At 43.3% G+C, this 17,990-nt stretch overlaps 1 protein-coding gene across 2 annotated transcripts in view; it reads left to right on the top strand.

Annotated features, from left to right (window-relative positions):
* The window catches only part of dnah12 (dynein, axonemal, heavy chain 12), a 43,564-nt gene that overhangs the window by 4,147 nt on the left and 21,427 nt on the right, over nt 1-17,990 (top strand). For both annotated transcript variants that reach the window (XM_042099597.1, XM_042099598.1), the window contains exons 13-43: nt 23-158; nt 271-396; nt 786-920; nt 1,302-1,495; nt 1,786-2,020; nt 2,510-2,695; nt 3,690-3,890; nt 4,095-4,289; nt 4,500-4,621; nt 4,771-5,053; nt 5,432-5,551; nt 5,873-6,029; nt 6,903-7,075; nt 7,709-7,861; nt 8,209-8,448; nt 8,794-9,039; nt 9,229-9,348; nt 9,734-9,843; nt 9,947-10,130; nt 11,025-11,165; nt 11,274-11,357; nt 11,492-11,680; nt 12,222-12,341; nt 12,672-12,860; nt 13,143-13,294; nt 13,595-13,733; nt 14,756-14,922; nt 15,040-15,295; nt 15,553-15,849; nt 16,252-16,430; nt 17,246-17,438. In XM_042099597.1, coding sequence (XP_041955531.1) covers nt 23-158; nt 271-396; nt 786-920; nt 1,302-1,495; nt 1,786-2,020; nt 2,510-2,695; nt 3,690-3,890; nt 4,095-4,289; nt 4,500-4,621; nt 4,771-5,053; nt 5,432-5,551; nt 5,873-6,029; nt 6,903-7,075; nt 7,709-7,861; nt 8,209-8,448; nt 8,794-9,039; nt 9,229-9,348; nt 9,734-9,843; nt 9,947-10,130; nt 11,025-11,165; nt 11,274-11,357; nt 11,492-11,680; nt 12,222-12,341; nt 12,672-12,860; nt 13,143-13,294; nt 13,595-13,733; nt 14,756-14,922; nt 15,040-15,295; nt 15,553-15,849; nt 16,252-16,430; nt 17,246-17,438 — 5,422 coding nt within the window. The remainder of the gene's footprint in view (nt 1-22; nt 159-270; nt 397-785; nt 921-1,301; nt 1,496-1,785; nt 2,021-2,509; nt 2,696-3,689; nt 3,891-4,094; nt 4,290-4,499; nt 4,622-4,770; nt 5,054-5,431; nt 5,552-5,872; nt 6,030-6,902; nt 7,076-7,708; nt 7,862-8,208; nt 8,449-8,793; nt 9,040-9,228; nt 9,349-9,733; nt 9,844-9,946; nt 10,131-11,024; nt 11,166-11,273; nt 11,358-11,491; nt 11,681-12,221; nt 12,342-12,671; nt 12,861-13,142; nt 13,295-13,594; nt 13,734-14,755; nt 14,923-15,039; nt 15,296-15,552; nt 15,850-16,251; nt 16,431-17,245; nt 17,439-17,990) is intronic.

Below are 17,990 nucleotides of genomic sequence, written 5' to 3' on the forward strand. Positions count from 1 at the left end.
TTACTTCTAATGTTCATCCAAGGATATGTAAGGAGTTTGAGATCATCCAGGAGACAGCACTTAAAGTGCCTGAGACAACAGAGGACATAACGGAGATGCTGGCTTACATAGGACACGTGAAATCAAAGGGCATAGAGGAGCTCAATGCCAAAATTATGGTGCGTAATATCCTGCATATGTTACTCAGACATGCACCATACTTTTATGAGGTCTAATTGCTTAACTGTATATTTACGACAATATATCATGCTATATTGTTTTCTATGGCAGGAGACACAGCACAGATTGAATTACTTGCTGGATGTGCACTTGTTTGATGCAGAGGACCTTCATCTGAACTCAGTAGTGCTTGTCTGGCCCCAGAATATATTGCCAATATTTGAGCTTAACAATGAGGTACCATATGCCATGCCTTGCTTTCATACAATTTTGAGACATACTGTGAGCATTTACATGTGCTGTGAGCATTCACATTTACATGTTGATGTAGCTTATATTGTGTTGTGTGTTTACAATATATTATCATTGCATTTGCATTTATTAATTTACCAGACATTTCAATTCAAAGGCACTGATATCGTTCATTGAGACTAGAATACATTTTCATAAACCTGTCTGCTATTTGGGAATTAAAATATTGACATTAATGATAACATAATATTAGTATTGCTAGTAGTGTGCTACACCATTTTGCTTTTTTGCCGAGCTACAGCTACAGGAGCTGCATCTTCTTGTTGCTGACCGCTGTGTGTTAATGTTCATTGTGTGCGTGCTGGATGGTGCAGCTGATGGAGAAGGCCAAGCACAAGGGCGAGCAGGAGCTGCTGCAGAGGAGGGAGCGGCTGACCATGGAGCTGGAGAAACTCAGACGCAGGATGAAGGAGTTCGAGGAGTGCTCCGAGCTGGACATGATGCAGCAGGTGGGTCCGCTCCTGACCTAGCGCAGGATAGAGTGCTTTCTACTGCTGCAATGATACGCTGCCAAGCCAGTACAGTGCATATTGCACCCTAAAAGAAGTGCATCTGTGTTTGGGCAAACTCACTTTCAGGTTTACTAAACAGGACATTGTACAAATACTGTATGGCACATTCCATCACACCAATCTTCCTCTACAGTAATTTAAATGCTTTAGAGATTATTTAATTAGGTGACCCTCTTTGAAACTGAACTTGAACTGATCCATGACTGTTTCACACCCTTGCTGCATTCCCTGCAAACTGATCCATGGCCTGTTTAATACCTCTACTAGAGCTCTCGTCCTTGCCTCTTCACAGCTTGCTAACTATGATGTCTCTTGCAGTATGTCAGTGACGTGAGAACGGTTCATAAGCGGCTGCAGGATGCCGAGGAGGCCGTCGATTTCATCAATAAAGAGGAGACGCTTTACAAATGGGACCAGACAACCTACCCAGCTATTGAAGTTATCAAAGAGAGTATTGAGCCCTACCAGAAGCTTTTTGGTTTGGTGTTGAGATGGCAACGAACTGAGAGGAAGTACGTGGACTTTCTTCAGTCCTGACTGCATTTAACCTACTCCTGAAAACTGCAATGAACTGATTGAATTGCCCTAATTTGAATTGTGGGCAAAGAGCAAGGTCTTAAGTCTACCTAGAGTTAATTTAATAATTAGGCAAAATCAATTAGCTATTTTAACACCAGGGGCAAGATCTTGCCTGTAAAGACTGATGAGTCTGCTCAATGCACCCATCTGCCAGATAGTTATTGCACAAGAACTGAAGACTTGTTGATAGACTTTGCAGTAACTGAGTTTACCTATTCTTTAGATGGATGGATGGGGCCTTTTTGGACCTGAATGGAGAGAGCATGGAGGTTGAGGTGGACGAGTTCTTCCGTGAGGTCTACAAGATGCAGAAGTTCTTCCAGCAGAAGCAGAAGAAGGCCGAGCAGGAGCGAGAGAAAACGGCCCCGAAGAAAAAGCCTGGGGAGCAGGAAGACAAGCAGGAGAACGCCACTGTCTTCATCTGCTCCAGGGTCCTAGAGCAAGTCAAGGACTTCAAGGTACCGACTTGGTTAAACGTGCCTGTGGTTACTCATGTGAGGCATAGGAAAGTCCTCGGAACAGGATGATTTTTCATTCTGCACAAACAAAGGCTTCATCATAGTTCAGGATGCAATAGACAGCAAGCAGGGACTTAATAGATTAGACCAGGATTTCATATGGAGTAGGGATTTGTCAATGCTGAAGCAATGGGTGGGTATGTAAGCATTCCTGGAAAGAGACTAGGAGAATCATGATTAAATGTGCAGGGTGCAGAATGAGGCTGTGTTCTCAGATAAGTGGTCGATGAGAGAGTTATGCCCTCGTGGATTTGAATTTCTTGTGAAGGAATCCATTTTCAGGTGTAGCGTCACAACGAGGCTCTCCATGGTGCTAAAGTGTTTTGGGGGTGCAGAGTGCAACTAGACAGCCTCACAATCATACATAGTCATTCTTTGAAAATGCCAAACATCCTGCTTTCGCTCTGAGCTGTAAACTCCTTTCCACAGGAAAACATTCCGATGGTGTCCATATTGTGCAACCCGGGCATTCGCATTCGCCACTGGGAGCAGATGTCCTCCATCGTCGTCTACGACCTCACGCCAAACTCGGGCACCACCCTGCGCAAAGTCCTGCGCCTGAACCTCGCCTCCTACCTGGAGCAGTTTGAGATCATCAGTGCTGCCGCCAGCAAAGTAAGAGCCAGCGTGGGGTGGGGTGGTGTGGGGAGGGGGGTTGTTTCAGGACTCCGCTGTCTACAGGGATTTTCTCTTCTCCTCTCCTCAAGCCTGTTAATTAATTAGACATTAACGAGATTAGGAATCCTCCCATCTAAACTTGATTCCACTGATTAGAGTGGATGTCTGTGCAAGTGCACCTACTGTATGCATACGTGGCAACACTTTACATGTAAAATGATCTTCTCCTTTTATAAAATAGAAGAAAAATAATTAAAGAGAATGAATAGAGAGCTGAATTTGACTTCACTATAAGCAAGAGCCATCAGTATCCGCGTCCATTTTTGTTAACCTTTACTAACTGTTGTTGTCAAATTTAATTTTAAATTAAAAAATGAATGTGATATTTGAAACCATTTAAAAACAATTGAGACCACCAGTCTGCCACTGGCACTGATAATGCCATGGTCTTAGCCTGACGAGCCAGACCCACATTAAGATGTAGGATCTGGGAACTTACCATTGGCACTGCTCAATCCGAGGGGCGGGATAAACAGTTGTCTTTCAAGTTTCCTCTGCACGCAATAGCCAACGGAGAGTTGCTAGACTACCCTGGCTGCAAATTACATTTGCTGACGCTAGGGTGAGTCTAGATTTCTAAGCTACCATGGTCTTTAAGGCAGCCATGGCCTACTGGTTAGCGTTTCGGACTTGTAACCAGAGGGTTGCCGGTTCGAACCCCGACCAGTAGGCACGGCTGAAGTGCCCTTGAGCAAGTCACCTAACCCCTCACTGCTCCCCGAGCGCCGCTGTTGTTGCCGGGATTAGTGTGTGCTTCACCTCTGCTGAGTGTGTTTCACTAATTCACGAATTGGGATAAATGCAGAGACCAAATTTCCCTCACGGGATCAAAAGAGTATATATACTTATACTTATACTCTGTTGAGCCCCTGGAGGTAATAATGCTCTTTGAAGTTGACCTGTGCTGACCTGTGCATCATCACCTGTCCAGGAATTCTCCCTTGAGAAGGCCATGCAGACCATGGTGGAGGTGTGGGATGGGGTGTCATTCAACCATCACCCCTACCGCGAGTCCGGAGTGTCCATCCTCACTGCTGTGGACGAGATCCAGACCATGCTGGACGATCAGATAGTAAAAACACAGACCATGAGGGGCTCCCCTTTCATCAAACCCTTTGAGGCAGAGATCAAGGTTGGTAGATAATATGCACCTGCAGAGTTGCTTTAAAAATGAAAGCCAACAAACAACAAAAAAAGGCACTGGATAAATATTCATTGATCACCCTTAATCAATTGGATGGAGTGTTTTTTGCTTAGTCACTGATATCTGCATGTGGACAGTGAAAATATCCATCAGTATCATTAGTCAAACAAGCCTCTTCCTGATTATGCTTAGAGGTGGGAGGAGCGTCTGATCCGTATCCAGGATACCATAGATGAGTGGCTGAAGGTGCAGGCCCAGTGGCTTTACCTGGAGCCCATCTTTAGTTCGGCGGACATCATGCAGCAGATGCCTGAGGAGGGGAAGCTCTTCCAGACCGTCGACAAGATCTGGAAGGACGTAATGAAGCACTGTGTGAAGGACCCAAAGGTGAGCGGTCTGCTTTTCCTGGACGTTTTTAATAATTTTTTCCAAAAAAACGAGTTCCAAAAATGGTATCAATTTAATTCATTTTAAGTGGACAAATACTGGTCCTGAATGCCCTTGTGCTGTTTCTCAAAGACCTTGATGATATGACAATATCAAAGAATACTATTTTAATTATTTCTTGAGCCTAATGTTGCATTTATTTTCCAAAAGATTTTAGCCGCAACGTCAATGCCTGGTTTGCTTGAAAAACTTCAAGATTCCAATGGACTACTTGACAAAATAATGAAAGGACTAAATGCCTACTTGGAGAAGAAACGGATCTTCTTTCCACGGTTAGTCAAAAATCACCTATATATAAACCACTTACATAGTGTTTAGTCCATACGTATGTAGACCAATGGGATTAGCTGTGACTTTGTCATTGGCATGACTGAATTAGCACGCATACAGTATCAACAAATGTCCTTTTCTTTTGCCACAGGTTTTTCTTCTTGTCCAACGACGAGATGCTGGAGATTCTCTCCGAGACCAAGGATCCTCTGCGGGTGCAGCCACACCTGAAGAAGTGCTTTGAGGGCATTGCCAAGCTGGACTTCCTGCCCAACCTGGACATCCGGGCCATGTACAGCAGCGAGGGCGAGCGGGTGGAGTTCATCCAGCTCATCTCCACCTCTGAGGCCCGTGGCGCTGTGGAGAAGTGGCTGGTGCAGGTGGAGGACATGATGCTCCGAAGCATCAGGGATGTGGTCAACCGCTCCAGACGGGTAAGATGGTTCATTTATCCACTAGCACTCTCTCTCTCTCTCTCTCTCTCTCTCACCACACTCTCTTTCTCTCTGTATGTGTGTGTGTGTGTGTGTGTGTGTGTGTGTGTGTGTGTGTGCATGTTGTTTGTATTTTTTTTTTTTTTTTTGTATTTATATTTATTTATATGTTACGTCTGTTGCAAAAGAGAGCAAGGTGGAGAAGGCAAATGTGTGTGATCTCTACATGTATAAACTGTATGTAGAGTGTATAGATGTATAAGCTACCCAAGGTTAGGTTATTTGGTATATGGTAGGTTAATTATCTCCAGATAGGCAGAGACAATTGGGCCTCTCCATTGCTTCACTGGGCCCATAGTTCTCTCTGTGTCACTGCAGGCCTACCCAGAGACCAAGAGGAGCCAGTGGGTGCGGGATTGGCCCGGGCAGGTGGTGCTGTGCACCTCTCAGATGTTTTGGACACTGGAGGTTCACGAGGCCATCCGCAGTGGATCAAACGTAAGGATGAGCTTTTTACTTATGTTTTATAATAAATACTGTATGATTTATTATGATGTAGGGGTGTAACAGTACACAAAAATAACGGTTTGGTGTGTGTACATCGGTTTTGAAGTCACGGTTCAGTTAATTTTCGGTACAGTAAGCCTGTAGGTACTGCTAGCCCAAAATTCCCTGACAATATTGCATTTTGAAAAGGTGTCAAAGGATTTTTGATGTTATTTAACTTTTATTTGTCTTTTCTTGTGCTCTTGTAAGACCACATTTTTCCATATTTTTAGCAGTATGTGTGTTGTCTCACTGCCACTGGTGCTTTTGTAGGGTTTGAGAAACTACCATGAGCAGCTGCAGCTGCAGCTGAATGACATTGTGGAGCTGGTGAGAGGGAAACTACCCAAACAGACTCGCACCACGCTGGGCGCTCTGGTGACCATAGATGTACACGCTCGAGACGTGGTCATGGAGATGATTGAGAAAGGTAGACACAAATACAGGCATGCATGCATACTGATGGTAATTTTGATACCATAGATTTAATAGAGACCCAGTCAGACCAATAGGATGAAAAATCAGGAACAGAGTTTATTTACAATGATGCGCATCAAGGGAGAGACAGCATGACTTCACCTAAAGATCCATCAGCTGCTCTAACTAGACAAGGAAATAGTTAGGGTTTAAGTATCCTTCCAGGCTGACGGGAGATGGCGTTGGTCATCCCATCGCACGTGGACTACACTGAATCAGACTCTGATTAGTGGCAACCTGGCAATCCGGAGCAGATAGCTACTGACGCAGCCATGCAGAACAGTGAAACACTGCAAAGTCATAATATTCCCGCTTATCTATAAATACATAGTCACACACAGATATACACAGGGACAGTACAGATAGCATACAGTCATTACATAGAATCATACTTTTAGTATCAAAGTGACCCACTAATGAGAAATGCAGAACATTAAACCACATATTGGAATATTGGGCATAATGTTCTATTCCACTTTCTCTCAATACATACATACAAACATACATACATACATACACACTTAATATATACATACATACAAACATACATACATACATACATACATATACAGTATACATACATACAAAAATACATACAAACATACATACATACAATACTGTACATACATACATAAATACATACATACATACCGGTACATACATACATACATACATACATACATACATACTGGTACATACACAAAGTCATTACAGATACACAACCATTATTTGGTGTATATAATATGACATCAGATGATATGATGAGATTATTGATTGATGATTAATTCTTTGATTATTAGATTGCCTTTTATTGTTTTTGTTGCAGGTGTCTCACATGAAACGGATTTCCAATGGTTAGCTCAGTTGCGTTACTACTGGGCCAATGAGAACGTTCGTGTCCGCATTATTAACTGTGATGTGAAGTATGCCTATGAGTATCTAGGCAACTCACCTCGTCTTGTCATCACTCCTCTGACAGACAGATGCTACCGCACTTTGGTAAAGTCAAAAATGGCAATATGTTTATATGGATAATGCCTAGACCCTTTCCCATCAGCTCTGATGTGATATGAATGTAACATTAAATATATATGTAGACAAAATTAACAATACATATGTGACCCTGCAAGGCGAAACCAGTCGCTTTGCGCACGGTGCTATTTTGAGAAATTCCACAATAAACAAACTTACGGGTTAAAATGTCCAATTTCACGTTTTCGCATAATTCGACACTATACAGTCTACACTTTCATATTGTGAACAAATTTCACAGAAAAACATACGTTTTGACTGTTTAACCCTCTCTGTAATAACTATCGCACGTGACAATTTACTTAAAAAGTATTTTTCCATTATATGATTTTCTCCTCTTCTGGCGTATCGTGACAGAAGAACCATGCCAACTTTGGACGTGGTTATCTCAGCGATACTTTTTGCAATGCCCTCGATAAACATATCGTTGGAAAGCTTAGTTTATGGCCGTTCATGTGGGTACAAAAACTTTTTTTTTTTTTATTTTTTTTATTTTTTTTTATTTTACCAAAGCGATTGGTTTTGCCTTGCAGGGTCACATATTTGATATTAAATCACTGAATATATTGGTTGTTTATCGTGCATGGCCCTGTGTTTCAGATTGGAGCATTTTACCTGAATCTAGGAGGCGCACCTGAGGGCCCTGCTGGCACAGGGAAGACGGAGACCACCAAGGATCTGGCTAAAGCTCTGGCTGTGCAGTGTGTGGTCTTCAACTGCTCTGATGGGCTGGACTATCTGGCCATGGGCAAGGTATGAAATGTTTGTCTTTGAAGGGTCTGATGAAGGGTCTCGATACCATATAGCTTACTATTGGCTTCATTTGAGTGATGAGCTGGTTCATAACATGAGGTATTGATTTTGGTGAATTGATATACATGTATATATATATATATATATATATATATATATATGTAGAATCAGAAATTGAGATTTAATCATATTGATTATAGACCCCCCCCCCCCCCCACACACACACACACACACACACACACACACTCACACAGAGAACTGACTGAAGTTAACAGAAACTACTGTATGTCAAGGTGAGAGTACTGTCTTACGGTGCTGTTCTGCCTGCTCCCTACTCCACACGTTAGTTCTTCAAAGGGCTGGCCTCGTCTGGGGCCTGGGCCTGCTTTGACGAGTTCAACCGCATCGAGCTGGAGGTGCTGTCTGTGGTGGCCCAGCAAATCTTGTGCATCCAGCGCGCCATCCAGCTGAAAATGGAGTACTTTGACTTTGAGGGGACGGAGCTGAAGCTCAACCCCAACTGCTTCGTCGCCATCACCATGAACCCTGGATACGCCGGTCGATCTGAGCTCCCTGATAACCTCAAGGTGACCGTCTCTCTTCTCTTTTTTTCTTTTTCTCTCCCTCCCTCTCTTCTTCCTTCCTTCCCTCCTTCCTTCCTTCCCTCCTTCTCTTCCTTCCCTCCTTCTCTTCCTCCCGCTGAAGGCCCCCCGACACCTCCATTACTTCTGCTGTAGATTAATTAAATTAAAGGTGTCGGAACAGCCCTGTTCATCCAATCTCAACGTACGGATTAATTAGCCATCCCCCCGATTCGAGCCGCCTGATGGAGAAAGCTAGATGCTAAATCCATCGGCAGGATGGGAGGTCAAACTCATTTATCTCAGTTGCACCGCTGGCTGCTTTCCCCTCCCCTGTCTCCTGTTTACCAGGTGCTGTTCAGGACAGTGGCCATGATGGTGCCTAATTATGCGCTGATAGCAGAGATCTCCTTGTACTCCTATGGATTCCTCAATGCCAAGCCACTGTCGGTGAAGATTGTGATGACCTACAGGCTGTGCTCGGAGCAGCTCTCCTCCCAGTTCCACTATGACTACGGCATGAGGGCCGTCAAAGCCGTGCTGGTGGCCGCAGGAAACCTCAAACTCAAGTTTCCTGAGGAAAATGAGGACATACTGGTAGGCACTCTAAGGGCACAGCATAATTGTAAAGAAAATATTTCATTAATATTTCAAGAATATTTCAAATAATATTTCAAGAATATTTCAAACAATATTTCGCAAGTATTTCAAGAATATTTCAATCATATTGCAAGATTATCACGTCATGCATTAGGAAATGTTAAAGCTTAGTGCTCTGTTCTTCAGCTGCTCAGGTCCATCAAAGATGTGAATGAGGCCAAGTTCCTGTCTCATGATATTCCTCTGTTTAACGGCATCACCAGTGACCTTTTCCCTGGCATCACCCTGCCTGTAGCGGACTATGAGGTGCGATGGCTTTACCTGTGACACATAGATAGTTCTGTAGGTTTTTTAATGTTAAGTACACAATTGCGATTCAATAGAATTTTTTTTCCTCAAATTTATCAAATTTCTCTAGTGGTTCTCTAGCTGTCTTTTACCTGTCTTTTTACTTGTCCTAATGTGCAAACACTGTTTGAGCTCTGTAAACAAATAGTTGCTCAGACCGAGCTATAAACATTTTCAGCTAATCAACATGTTGCTTTAGAAGCACAGATAGGAGGAATGTAATTTGATTGGCTGTTGAGCTCAAATATCACAGACTCTACCTTTAAGATGCCCGTGTGTCAGAATCACAGACTCTACCTTTAAGATGCCTGTGTGTCATGTCCGTATCTTGTTTGGTCTCCAGCTCTTCTTGGACTGTGCACAGGAGTGCTGCAAAGAGCATAACGTCCAGCCAGTGAATGTTTTCCTCGAAAAGATCATTCAGACCTACGAGATGATGATTGTTCGTCACGGGTAACCTTGCGGAACCTCAACCTCAACCATGTTTCTTATTATTATTATCATTATTATCAATAAATTCTTGTTATTACTATTCTTGTTTCTTAAAACGCTTTAGGTTCATGCTTGTTGGAGAGCCTTTTGCAGGCAAAACCAAAGTGCTGCATGTTCTTGCTGACACCCTGACCCTCATGCACGAGAGAGGTTACAATGAGGAGGAGAGGGTGATTTATCGCACCGTCAATCCCAAGTCCATCACCATGGGTCAGCTCTTCGGCCAGTTTGATCCCGTCTCGCATGAGGTACGCTTGAAAAATCTACTTTTAGCAATACATAGCAAGCAATACGAAAAAACAGTTGCATCTTACAAAATGAAAGAGATAGCATTAGGGGAATTGTCACTTTGTAGTTCAAATATAAGAGATAATGTGTGTATAAGTGTATAAGTGAGATTTTATACATATCTGATATTTGAGAGTAATAGATGTCACAAGTCAGATACTTGTCAGCCAATCAGAAAAGAGTGCTTTTTCTCAGCATGGTGAGAATAAATCGAGCGGCTTCATCTCCAATTTCTCCACGAGCATTATGATTTGACTGACTCAAACCGTCGGCAAGCAGCAGCCATTCTGACTTAATGATGTGGGTGACGTCAGACGGTGGTCTGGTAAATCTGATAAGTGTGTCAGACAGACAGGGAGAGCGCGGAGCTGAGTGTTATCATCAGCAGAGCAGATGGTTGCTACTAAGTAGGTGGCTTTTGTATGATCCCCCTCCCAGTGGCAATGCGGTCGACATACTCATCCAATCCCAGCCTGAGATTTGCTGTCCTGCCGTGACTTCTGATTGACAATGGGATTGAGCGACTGATGTGTCGACATGGCCAGTTTTTATTGCTGTAGAGATCATGTATGAAAATGAGAATTAAACGAGATGAGTCAGTTTTGTAATGGCCCACTGATTCTCACGAGCATTGAGTAAATAGGATGTAGGAGCATTATGAGGAGTTCTGTATGAATTCAAATGGAAAAGATAAGTCCAGTGTGATACAGACTAGAAAATAAAGGCATGTCCTCTTTCCCCCTCATTTCTGATGTTCTTTCTTTTTTTTCTGCCATTCTCTCTCTCTCTCTCTCTCTTTCTTTCTTTCTTTCTTTCTTTCTTTCTTTCTTGTTGCCTTTCTTTCTTGTTTTCAGTGGACAGATGGGATCGTAGCTAACACCTTCCGTGAGTTTGCGTCCTCGGAGACGCCTGATAGGAAGTGGGTTGTGTTTGATGGGCCAATCGACACCCTCTGGATCGAGAGCATGAACACTGTGCTTGACGACAACAAAAAGGCAGGGAGTAAACATCAACTTCACACAAATAGCTCCTAGCTATTTTTTTTTTTTGTTTTTGTATCTTTTTTTCTGTGGTGATACTTTCTGTCTTTCTTTCTTTTGCAGCTCTGTCTCATGAGTGGAGAAATTATTCAGATGTCGAGCCAAATGAGTCTCATCTTTGAGGCCATGGACCTCTCGCAGGCCTCAGTGAGTACAGTTGATTAGGCCACAATGACTCCTCAGAATTAGGTCAGACCCACAGACTAGTTCTGACAGCCCCTCTGGAAGGCAAATTGTGAATTATTTTTTGTTCCTCTCTCCTTTTCATTGCCTGCTCGTAGCCAGCCACGGTTAGCCGCTGTGGGATGATCTACATGGAACCGTCTCAGCTAGGGTGGATGCCGCTGGTCACTTCCTGGCTTTACACCCTGCCGGAACCCCTGAAGGCTCCGGAACATTCCGCCCTGCTGTTGGAGCTGTTTGATTGGATGGTTACTCCTGCTCTCAGAACCCTGCGTAAAAACTGCAGGGTGGGTGTAGTGATCCACAGCATTTTGCCTTTCCTTTTCATATCACTCACATCTAATATGTGCCTACTACCACCTTCAACTCACTTCAAATATTAGTGGCAATTAGTTGATTAGCTCAGTCTAGTTTATTACCAATTCTAATTCATATTAGTCTATATCTAAATGGCATATAGGTCTATGATATATACCTATGGAAGATGTATACAATTACTGGTTAGCGCTTCGGACTTGTAACCGGAGGGTTGCCGGTTCGAACCCCGACCAGTAGGCACGGCTGAAGTGCCCTTGAGCAAGGCACCTAACCCCTCACTGCTCCCCGAGCGCCGCTGTTGTTGCAGGCAGCTCACTGCGCCGGGATTAGTGTGTGCTTCACCTCACTGTGTGTTCACTGTGTGCTGAGTGTGTTTCACTAATTCACGGATTGGGATAAATGCAGAGACCAAATTTCCCTCACAGGATCAAAAGAGTATATATACTTATACTTATACTTATACTTATACTTGACCTACGTATGTCGTCACACATTATTGGTATCATATAGGAAGTCGTCCCTACAAGTAACAGCAACACAGTGGTGTCTCTGACCAGACTGTTTGAGATGCTGATGACTGGGCCTGTGACTGAGGACCCTGGAAACAAGAACATTCGCACATGGATCATGGTAAATTACCTGTTATACTTCTAGGCAACAGTCAGTTGCTTTGGGCACGAATTATTAGAAAGGGATGCATATGAGTTAAGTGCTCACCCTATACTGCAGAATGCAATGTCAATGGAGATGACCTCTCCCTCAGTGCAGTCTTAATAGACAGGGTGTAATAATTGTGTTTTTTATCTTGGCTACCAAGTGAACCAGGGCCACCACTGTAATACTGTATATCAAATGAAATATATTGGAAAAAATGTAATGATATACTTGGACAGCTTTCTAAACTGTTGTACTGTGTGTGTGTGTGTGTGTGTGTGTGTGTGTGTGTGTGTGTCACTGCAGGCTGCCTTCGCCTTCTCCCTGGTGTGGTCAGTGGGGGGCAGCTGTGACACAGATGGACGTGCGCGCTTCGATGAGTTCCTAAGGGGGCTAGTCATGGGAGGCTCGGAGAAACACCCTTTTCCAGCCGCCGTGGCCAAGTGGGAGTGCCCCTTCGATGACAAGGGTCTGGTTTACGACTACAGCTACGAGGTTTGCCTGACAAATAGATTGACTCGCGCTCTCTCTCTCTCTGTTTTTGCTGACTGCAGGGATGTTTTTGTCGTACAGTTACAATCATCAGTGACTCAGTGGGCAGTTGAATGCTGTATGCTGAACTGCAGGAAGCCCTTTTAGTCATCTCCACATGGAGATGAAGCGTTTTACAAACTAACCTTTAGGAAATTCCTGTTTATTTGCAGAGAATCTAAACAGAGGCCCTTTCAGAACACATTGACTGAACCCTCTGTAACATTTCTTTTGTATCACACACAGTTCAAAGGGAAAGGCCGATGGGTGAACTGGAATGAATCGATCAAGAACATAACCCTGGGAGACAAGAGCACCCAGGTGCAGGATATTATCGTCCCGACCATTGACACTGTGCGGTATACCTACCTGATGGACTTGAGCATCCATTATGGGGTGTAAGCATGCATTTTCTACAGTATATCACAGCGTTAAAGGGTAATCACAGTAGATTTTCCCATCAGTTGTGTGGAACTCCTCTGTGTCAGTTGAAACGATTGAGCAACGTAAGATTTTTATAAATCGTATGACCTTGCCTTGCTATTTACATTTAGCAGATGCTGTTGTCCAAATTGAGCTCAAGTGTCTCGGCCTTACCAGATGGCCGGCAGGAGAACATGAGAGATGACGGCTGTTTCGTGAATCTCTTTTTGGAGTTTGTTGAAAGGGCAGGCCTTTGTGTTTTGTTTACGTTTCAGGCCCCTTCTGTTTGTGGGCCCCACTGGAACAGGGAAGTCCGTGTACGTGAAGGAGAAACTCATGAACAATCTGGACAAGGACAGCTACCTGCCTTTCTTCATCAACTTCTCTGCTCGTACCAGTGCCAATCAGACCCAGGTAAACCCAGGAACCTGAACATAGTCAGTAAAGTAGAAGCTTAGTCTGTCTCACAAGGCATGTGTCAACATCACCGTGACCAATGACAGTGACAATTTGCACCTCAATGCTAAATACAATACAATACACAATATACAGTACTTAATCTCGAGTTACATCCCATTATATTAATTAATAGATTATAATAATAATAATAATGATAATAATGATGATAATAATAATACTAATTATTATTATTATATATTAATTAATATAATTATATTAGTATTATTATTATTATTATTATTATTATTAAATGTCATATTCTACGAAGTATATGTGCATTTCAGCTGCAGGGAAATCCCCACTAGCCAGACAATTAGGTTCCTCATGATCTTTAATAATGGATGTACATTTATTTGTTACATTAGCAAGAGGCTCAAAAAGAGAGAGAAAAAAGCATTCCTTCCCCCACTTCCCATCCTGTAACGAAAACTAAGTGTAACAGGAGAGAAAACTTAATGTCATATGTTGTATAGCAACTTAAATTGATCCCACAGCCACCTTTACACCAACACCATATTCACCTCAATTTAAGAACATATCTGAGTAGCTTTTTTTGAGTATGAGTAAATATATGAGTTTTTGGTGGCTTGAAATTACCAAATACACTGAATAAGGCGGGAATCACATTTGCCAGCGGCAAGCGTAACGCAGCGCTCAGACCATAATAAGTTCTATCTCCTTCCTATGTAAACACAAACGGTTTGCCTTCACTGACAATGGAATATGGTCGCGTTGCCACCGCTCCGCTGCCGAACCATATAGAACAATAGAAAACCTGCCGCTGGCTAATGGCTAACCTAAGGGTTGAAATGACCAGATACACTGTATAAGGGTTGAAATGACCAGATACACTGTATAAGGGTTGAAATGACCAGATACACTGTACAAGGGTTGAAATGACCAAATACACTGTAAAAGGCTTGAAAAGTTGTCATTTCTAAACTCAACTTCTACTTGGACCTCGTTTCCTTGAGCAGGACATCATCATGTCTAGGCTGGATAAAAGGCGTAAGGGGGTGTTCGGACCTCCGATGGGCAAGAAGTGTGTCATATTTGTAGATGACATGAACATGCCAGCAGTTGAGATCTTTGGAGCACAGCCTCCCATTGAGCTGCTGCGGCAGTTCTTTGACCATGGAAACTGGTGAGCCAGACACTTAGAAAGTGGGACATGTCATCTCATATATGCATTTTAGTCATTTGTATAACTTGTATGGCACCATTATGGCCCAATGTTTCAAACTAATCATATTTGTTTCAGGTATGATATTAAAGATACCACCAAGATCACTTTAGTTGACCTTCAACTCATCTCGGCGATGGGCCCTCCTGGTGGAGGAAGGAACGCGGTGACATCACGCTTCCTGCGTCATTTCAACATCTGCAGCATTAACGTGTTCAGTGATGACACCATGGTCCGCATATTCTCCAGCATAGTGTCCTTTTACCTGCGTAACAATGAGTTCCCTCCTGACTGCTTCACTACGGGCAACCTGATTGTCACTGCAACACTGGAGGTACGCTGCCATTTTTACTTCCTGTAGATTTGATAGATGAGGAAATGAGACAAATAGATGAGAAGATGAGTAGAAACAGAATAAAGAATTCAGCTAGATATCTTCTGATTGACAATACAAAAGATCATGTGTATTATATAAATGGTATTATATAATAGTGATTTATACTAATAAATATCTTACTTTTTACCCCCTTTGCGCCATCAATGTTTATATTTGTTTTCTTTAATCGTCTTTCTCTCCCTTTCTTCAACAAGGTCTATAAAAAAGCCATGGAGAACCTCCTGCCCACCCCAGCGAAGTCCCACTACACGTTCAACCTGCGGGACTTCTCCCGCGTGATCCGGGGCTGCCTGCTGCTGAAGAAAGACTCCCTGGAGAGCAAGCGCACCATGATCCGCCTCTTTGTGCATGAGGTCTTCCGAGTCTTCTACGACCGCCTGGTGGATGACCAGGATCGCGCCTGGCTCTTCAAGCTAATGAAAGGCATCGTGAGCAACCACTTCCGAGAGAGCTTCGACAACTTGTTCGATCATCTCAAGCAAGGGGACCAGGTTAGAAATCACTGGGGAAAATACAACATTTCAATTAATGAAATTGTCTTCCATTAGTATATTTGACACATTTGTATTTGTGTTGAATGTCATTCTGCGTGAGTGACTAATACACACAGTACTTTGAAGCTTTGAATTTAGAGTGCTTTCACTGTTAGGGTTAATGTCCCTGCCTTTTATTATTTTTATTTTATGAATGAACATTTTTCCGAATTTAATTGGTTGTAAGGTATGAATAATAAGATTAGATTATCAGTCGAGTCGCCGCCACCTGAGAGAAACCTGATGTTGCAGGTCCCTGTTGCTTGGGATAAAATTGTCAGCTAAATAAAATGTACTTTATATTATTTGACTTTATTATCGTAAATAGCTTGAGTTGCGTTTTGGGTGTTGCTTGTGCAGCTTTCTGAGGAGGACCTGAGGAGCCTGCTGTTCGGAGACTACATGAACCCTGAGGTGGAGGAGTCGGAGAGGCTGTATGCTGAGGTGCCGTCCATGGAGAGCTTCAGCGAGATGGTGGAGCACTGCCTGGAGGAGTACAATCAGACCCACAAGAACCGCATGAACCTCGTCATCTTCCGGTAACTACCACACCGGGGGGCAGCCGTGGCCTACTGGTTAGTGCTTCGGACTTTTAACCGGAGTGAATGTTATTTAGCAGACAATTGTATCCCTGCCAGTTCGAACCCCTACCAGTAGGCTGAAGTGCCCTTGAGCAAGGCACCTAACCCCTCACTGCTCCCTGAGCGCCACTGTAACAGGCAGTTCACTGCATCAGGATTAGTGTGTGCTTCACCTCACTGTATGTTCACTGTGTGCTGAGTGTGTTTCACTAATTCACAGATTGGGATAAATGCAGAGACCAAATTTCCCTCACGGGGTCAAAAGAGTATATACTTATACTATACTTCTACCATTCTGCTATTCTGTTAACCATACTGATGCCGTATAGATAGATATGTAATTCTCAATTTGAATACATATGAACATATGTATTAGCATATATCAGTTATTTTGTTCATGAGTCTTGAATTATTCCCCATATTGTGGTGAATACTATGTATCAGTTTTGCCATGGAGGCAGTAGATGCTACTCAATACAAAATTAACTAGCCATTGACTGACCAGAACCACCATAAACTGATTTTGGTGCCACCATAAATGATTTTATAATATAGATGGTGTCATACAGGGTCATGATGCAGACGTAGAATTATACTTTCAGTGTCACAGTGACCCACTAGTGAGAAATGCAGAACATTAAACCACATATTGGAATATTGGGCCCAATGCAGAACATTAAACCCACATATTAGAATATTGGACATAATGCTCTATTCCACTTTTTCTCAAGATGAAGGCCAACTGTCCTCTCTTCTCTGTTCATCTTGCTAAGCTACGTGCTGGAGCACCTGTCCCGCATCAGCAGGGTGCTGAAGCAGCCGGGTGGGAACGCGCTGCTGGTGGGGGTCGGCGGCAGCGGGCGTCAGTCCATCACTCGCCTGGCCACCTTCATGTCCGGCATGACGCTCTTCCAGCCTGAGATCTCCAAAAGCTACGGCATGAACGAGTGGAGGGACGACCTGAAGGTACGAGAGTCGCAAGAACGCTCCAGTGTGACAGCCAGAGGTGGTAACTGACTGTCTCAGCAATATATTTAGGTGGTAAATGACTGAATATGACATACTACTAACTAACTGAGGTTCACTGAACATGGAACACTAACGGAGTGTAATCGTAGGTAATATCATGTATGAAAACTAGTATTGTTAGGCAATACTGTAAGTGCAAGTCCAGGGCAGCTGAGGTGTGGCGATGACATCATCGATACGCAAGCAGGATGTGCGGTTTCGCTGTCTAAACAAACTCAAACGGGCTACGGTTTCAGATTTCTCCACTCTGAGACCAGGTTTCAGAAAAGTGCGGTTTCGGGCAGTGCGTTTACAGGATTCGTTTGGACGCTCGGCCAAGACGAAGCAAAACCTCTGTGTTTAACCTAAAAAGCGTCTCCTTGTGGACAGGCCCTGAGATGGTAGCAGACTCTGTCTTGGCTCAGATCTAGTAGATCTGCTGAATTAGAGCCAGGTCCATTCCACTGTCAGACACTGTGAACTGTCTGGAAATCAGCTAGCTTTGGGTAG

This window comes from Alosa sapidissima, chromosome 7, assembly GCF_018492685.1.
Source record: "Alosa sapidissima isolate fAloSap1 chromosome 7, fAloSap1.pri, whole genome shotgun sequence".
Taxonomy (NCBI): Eukaryota; Metazoa; Chordata; class Actinopteri; order Clupeiformes; family Clupeidae; genus Alosa; species Alosa sapidissima.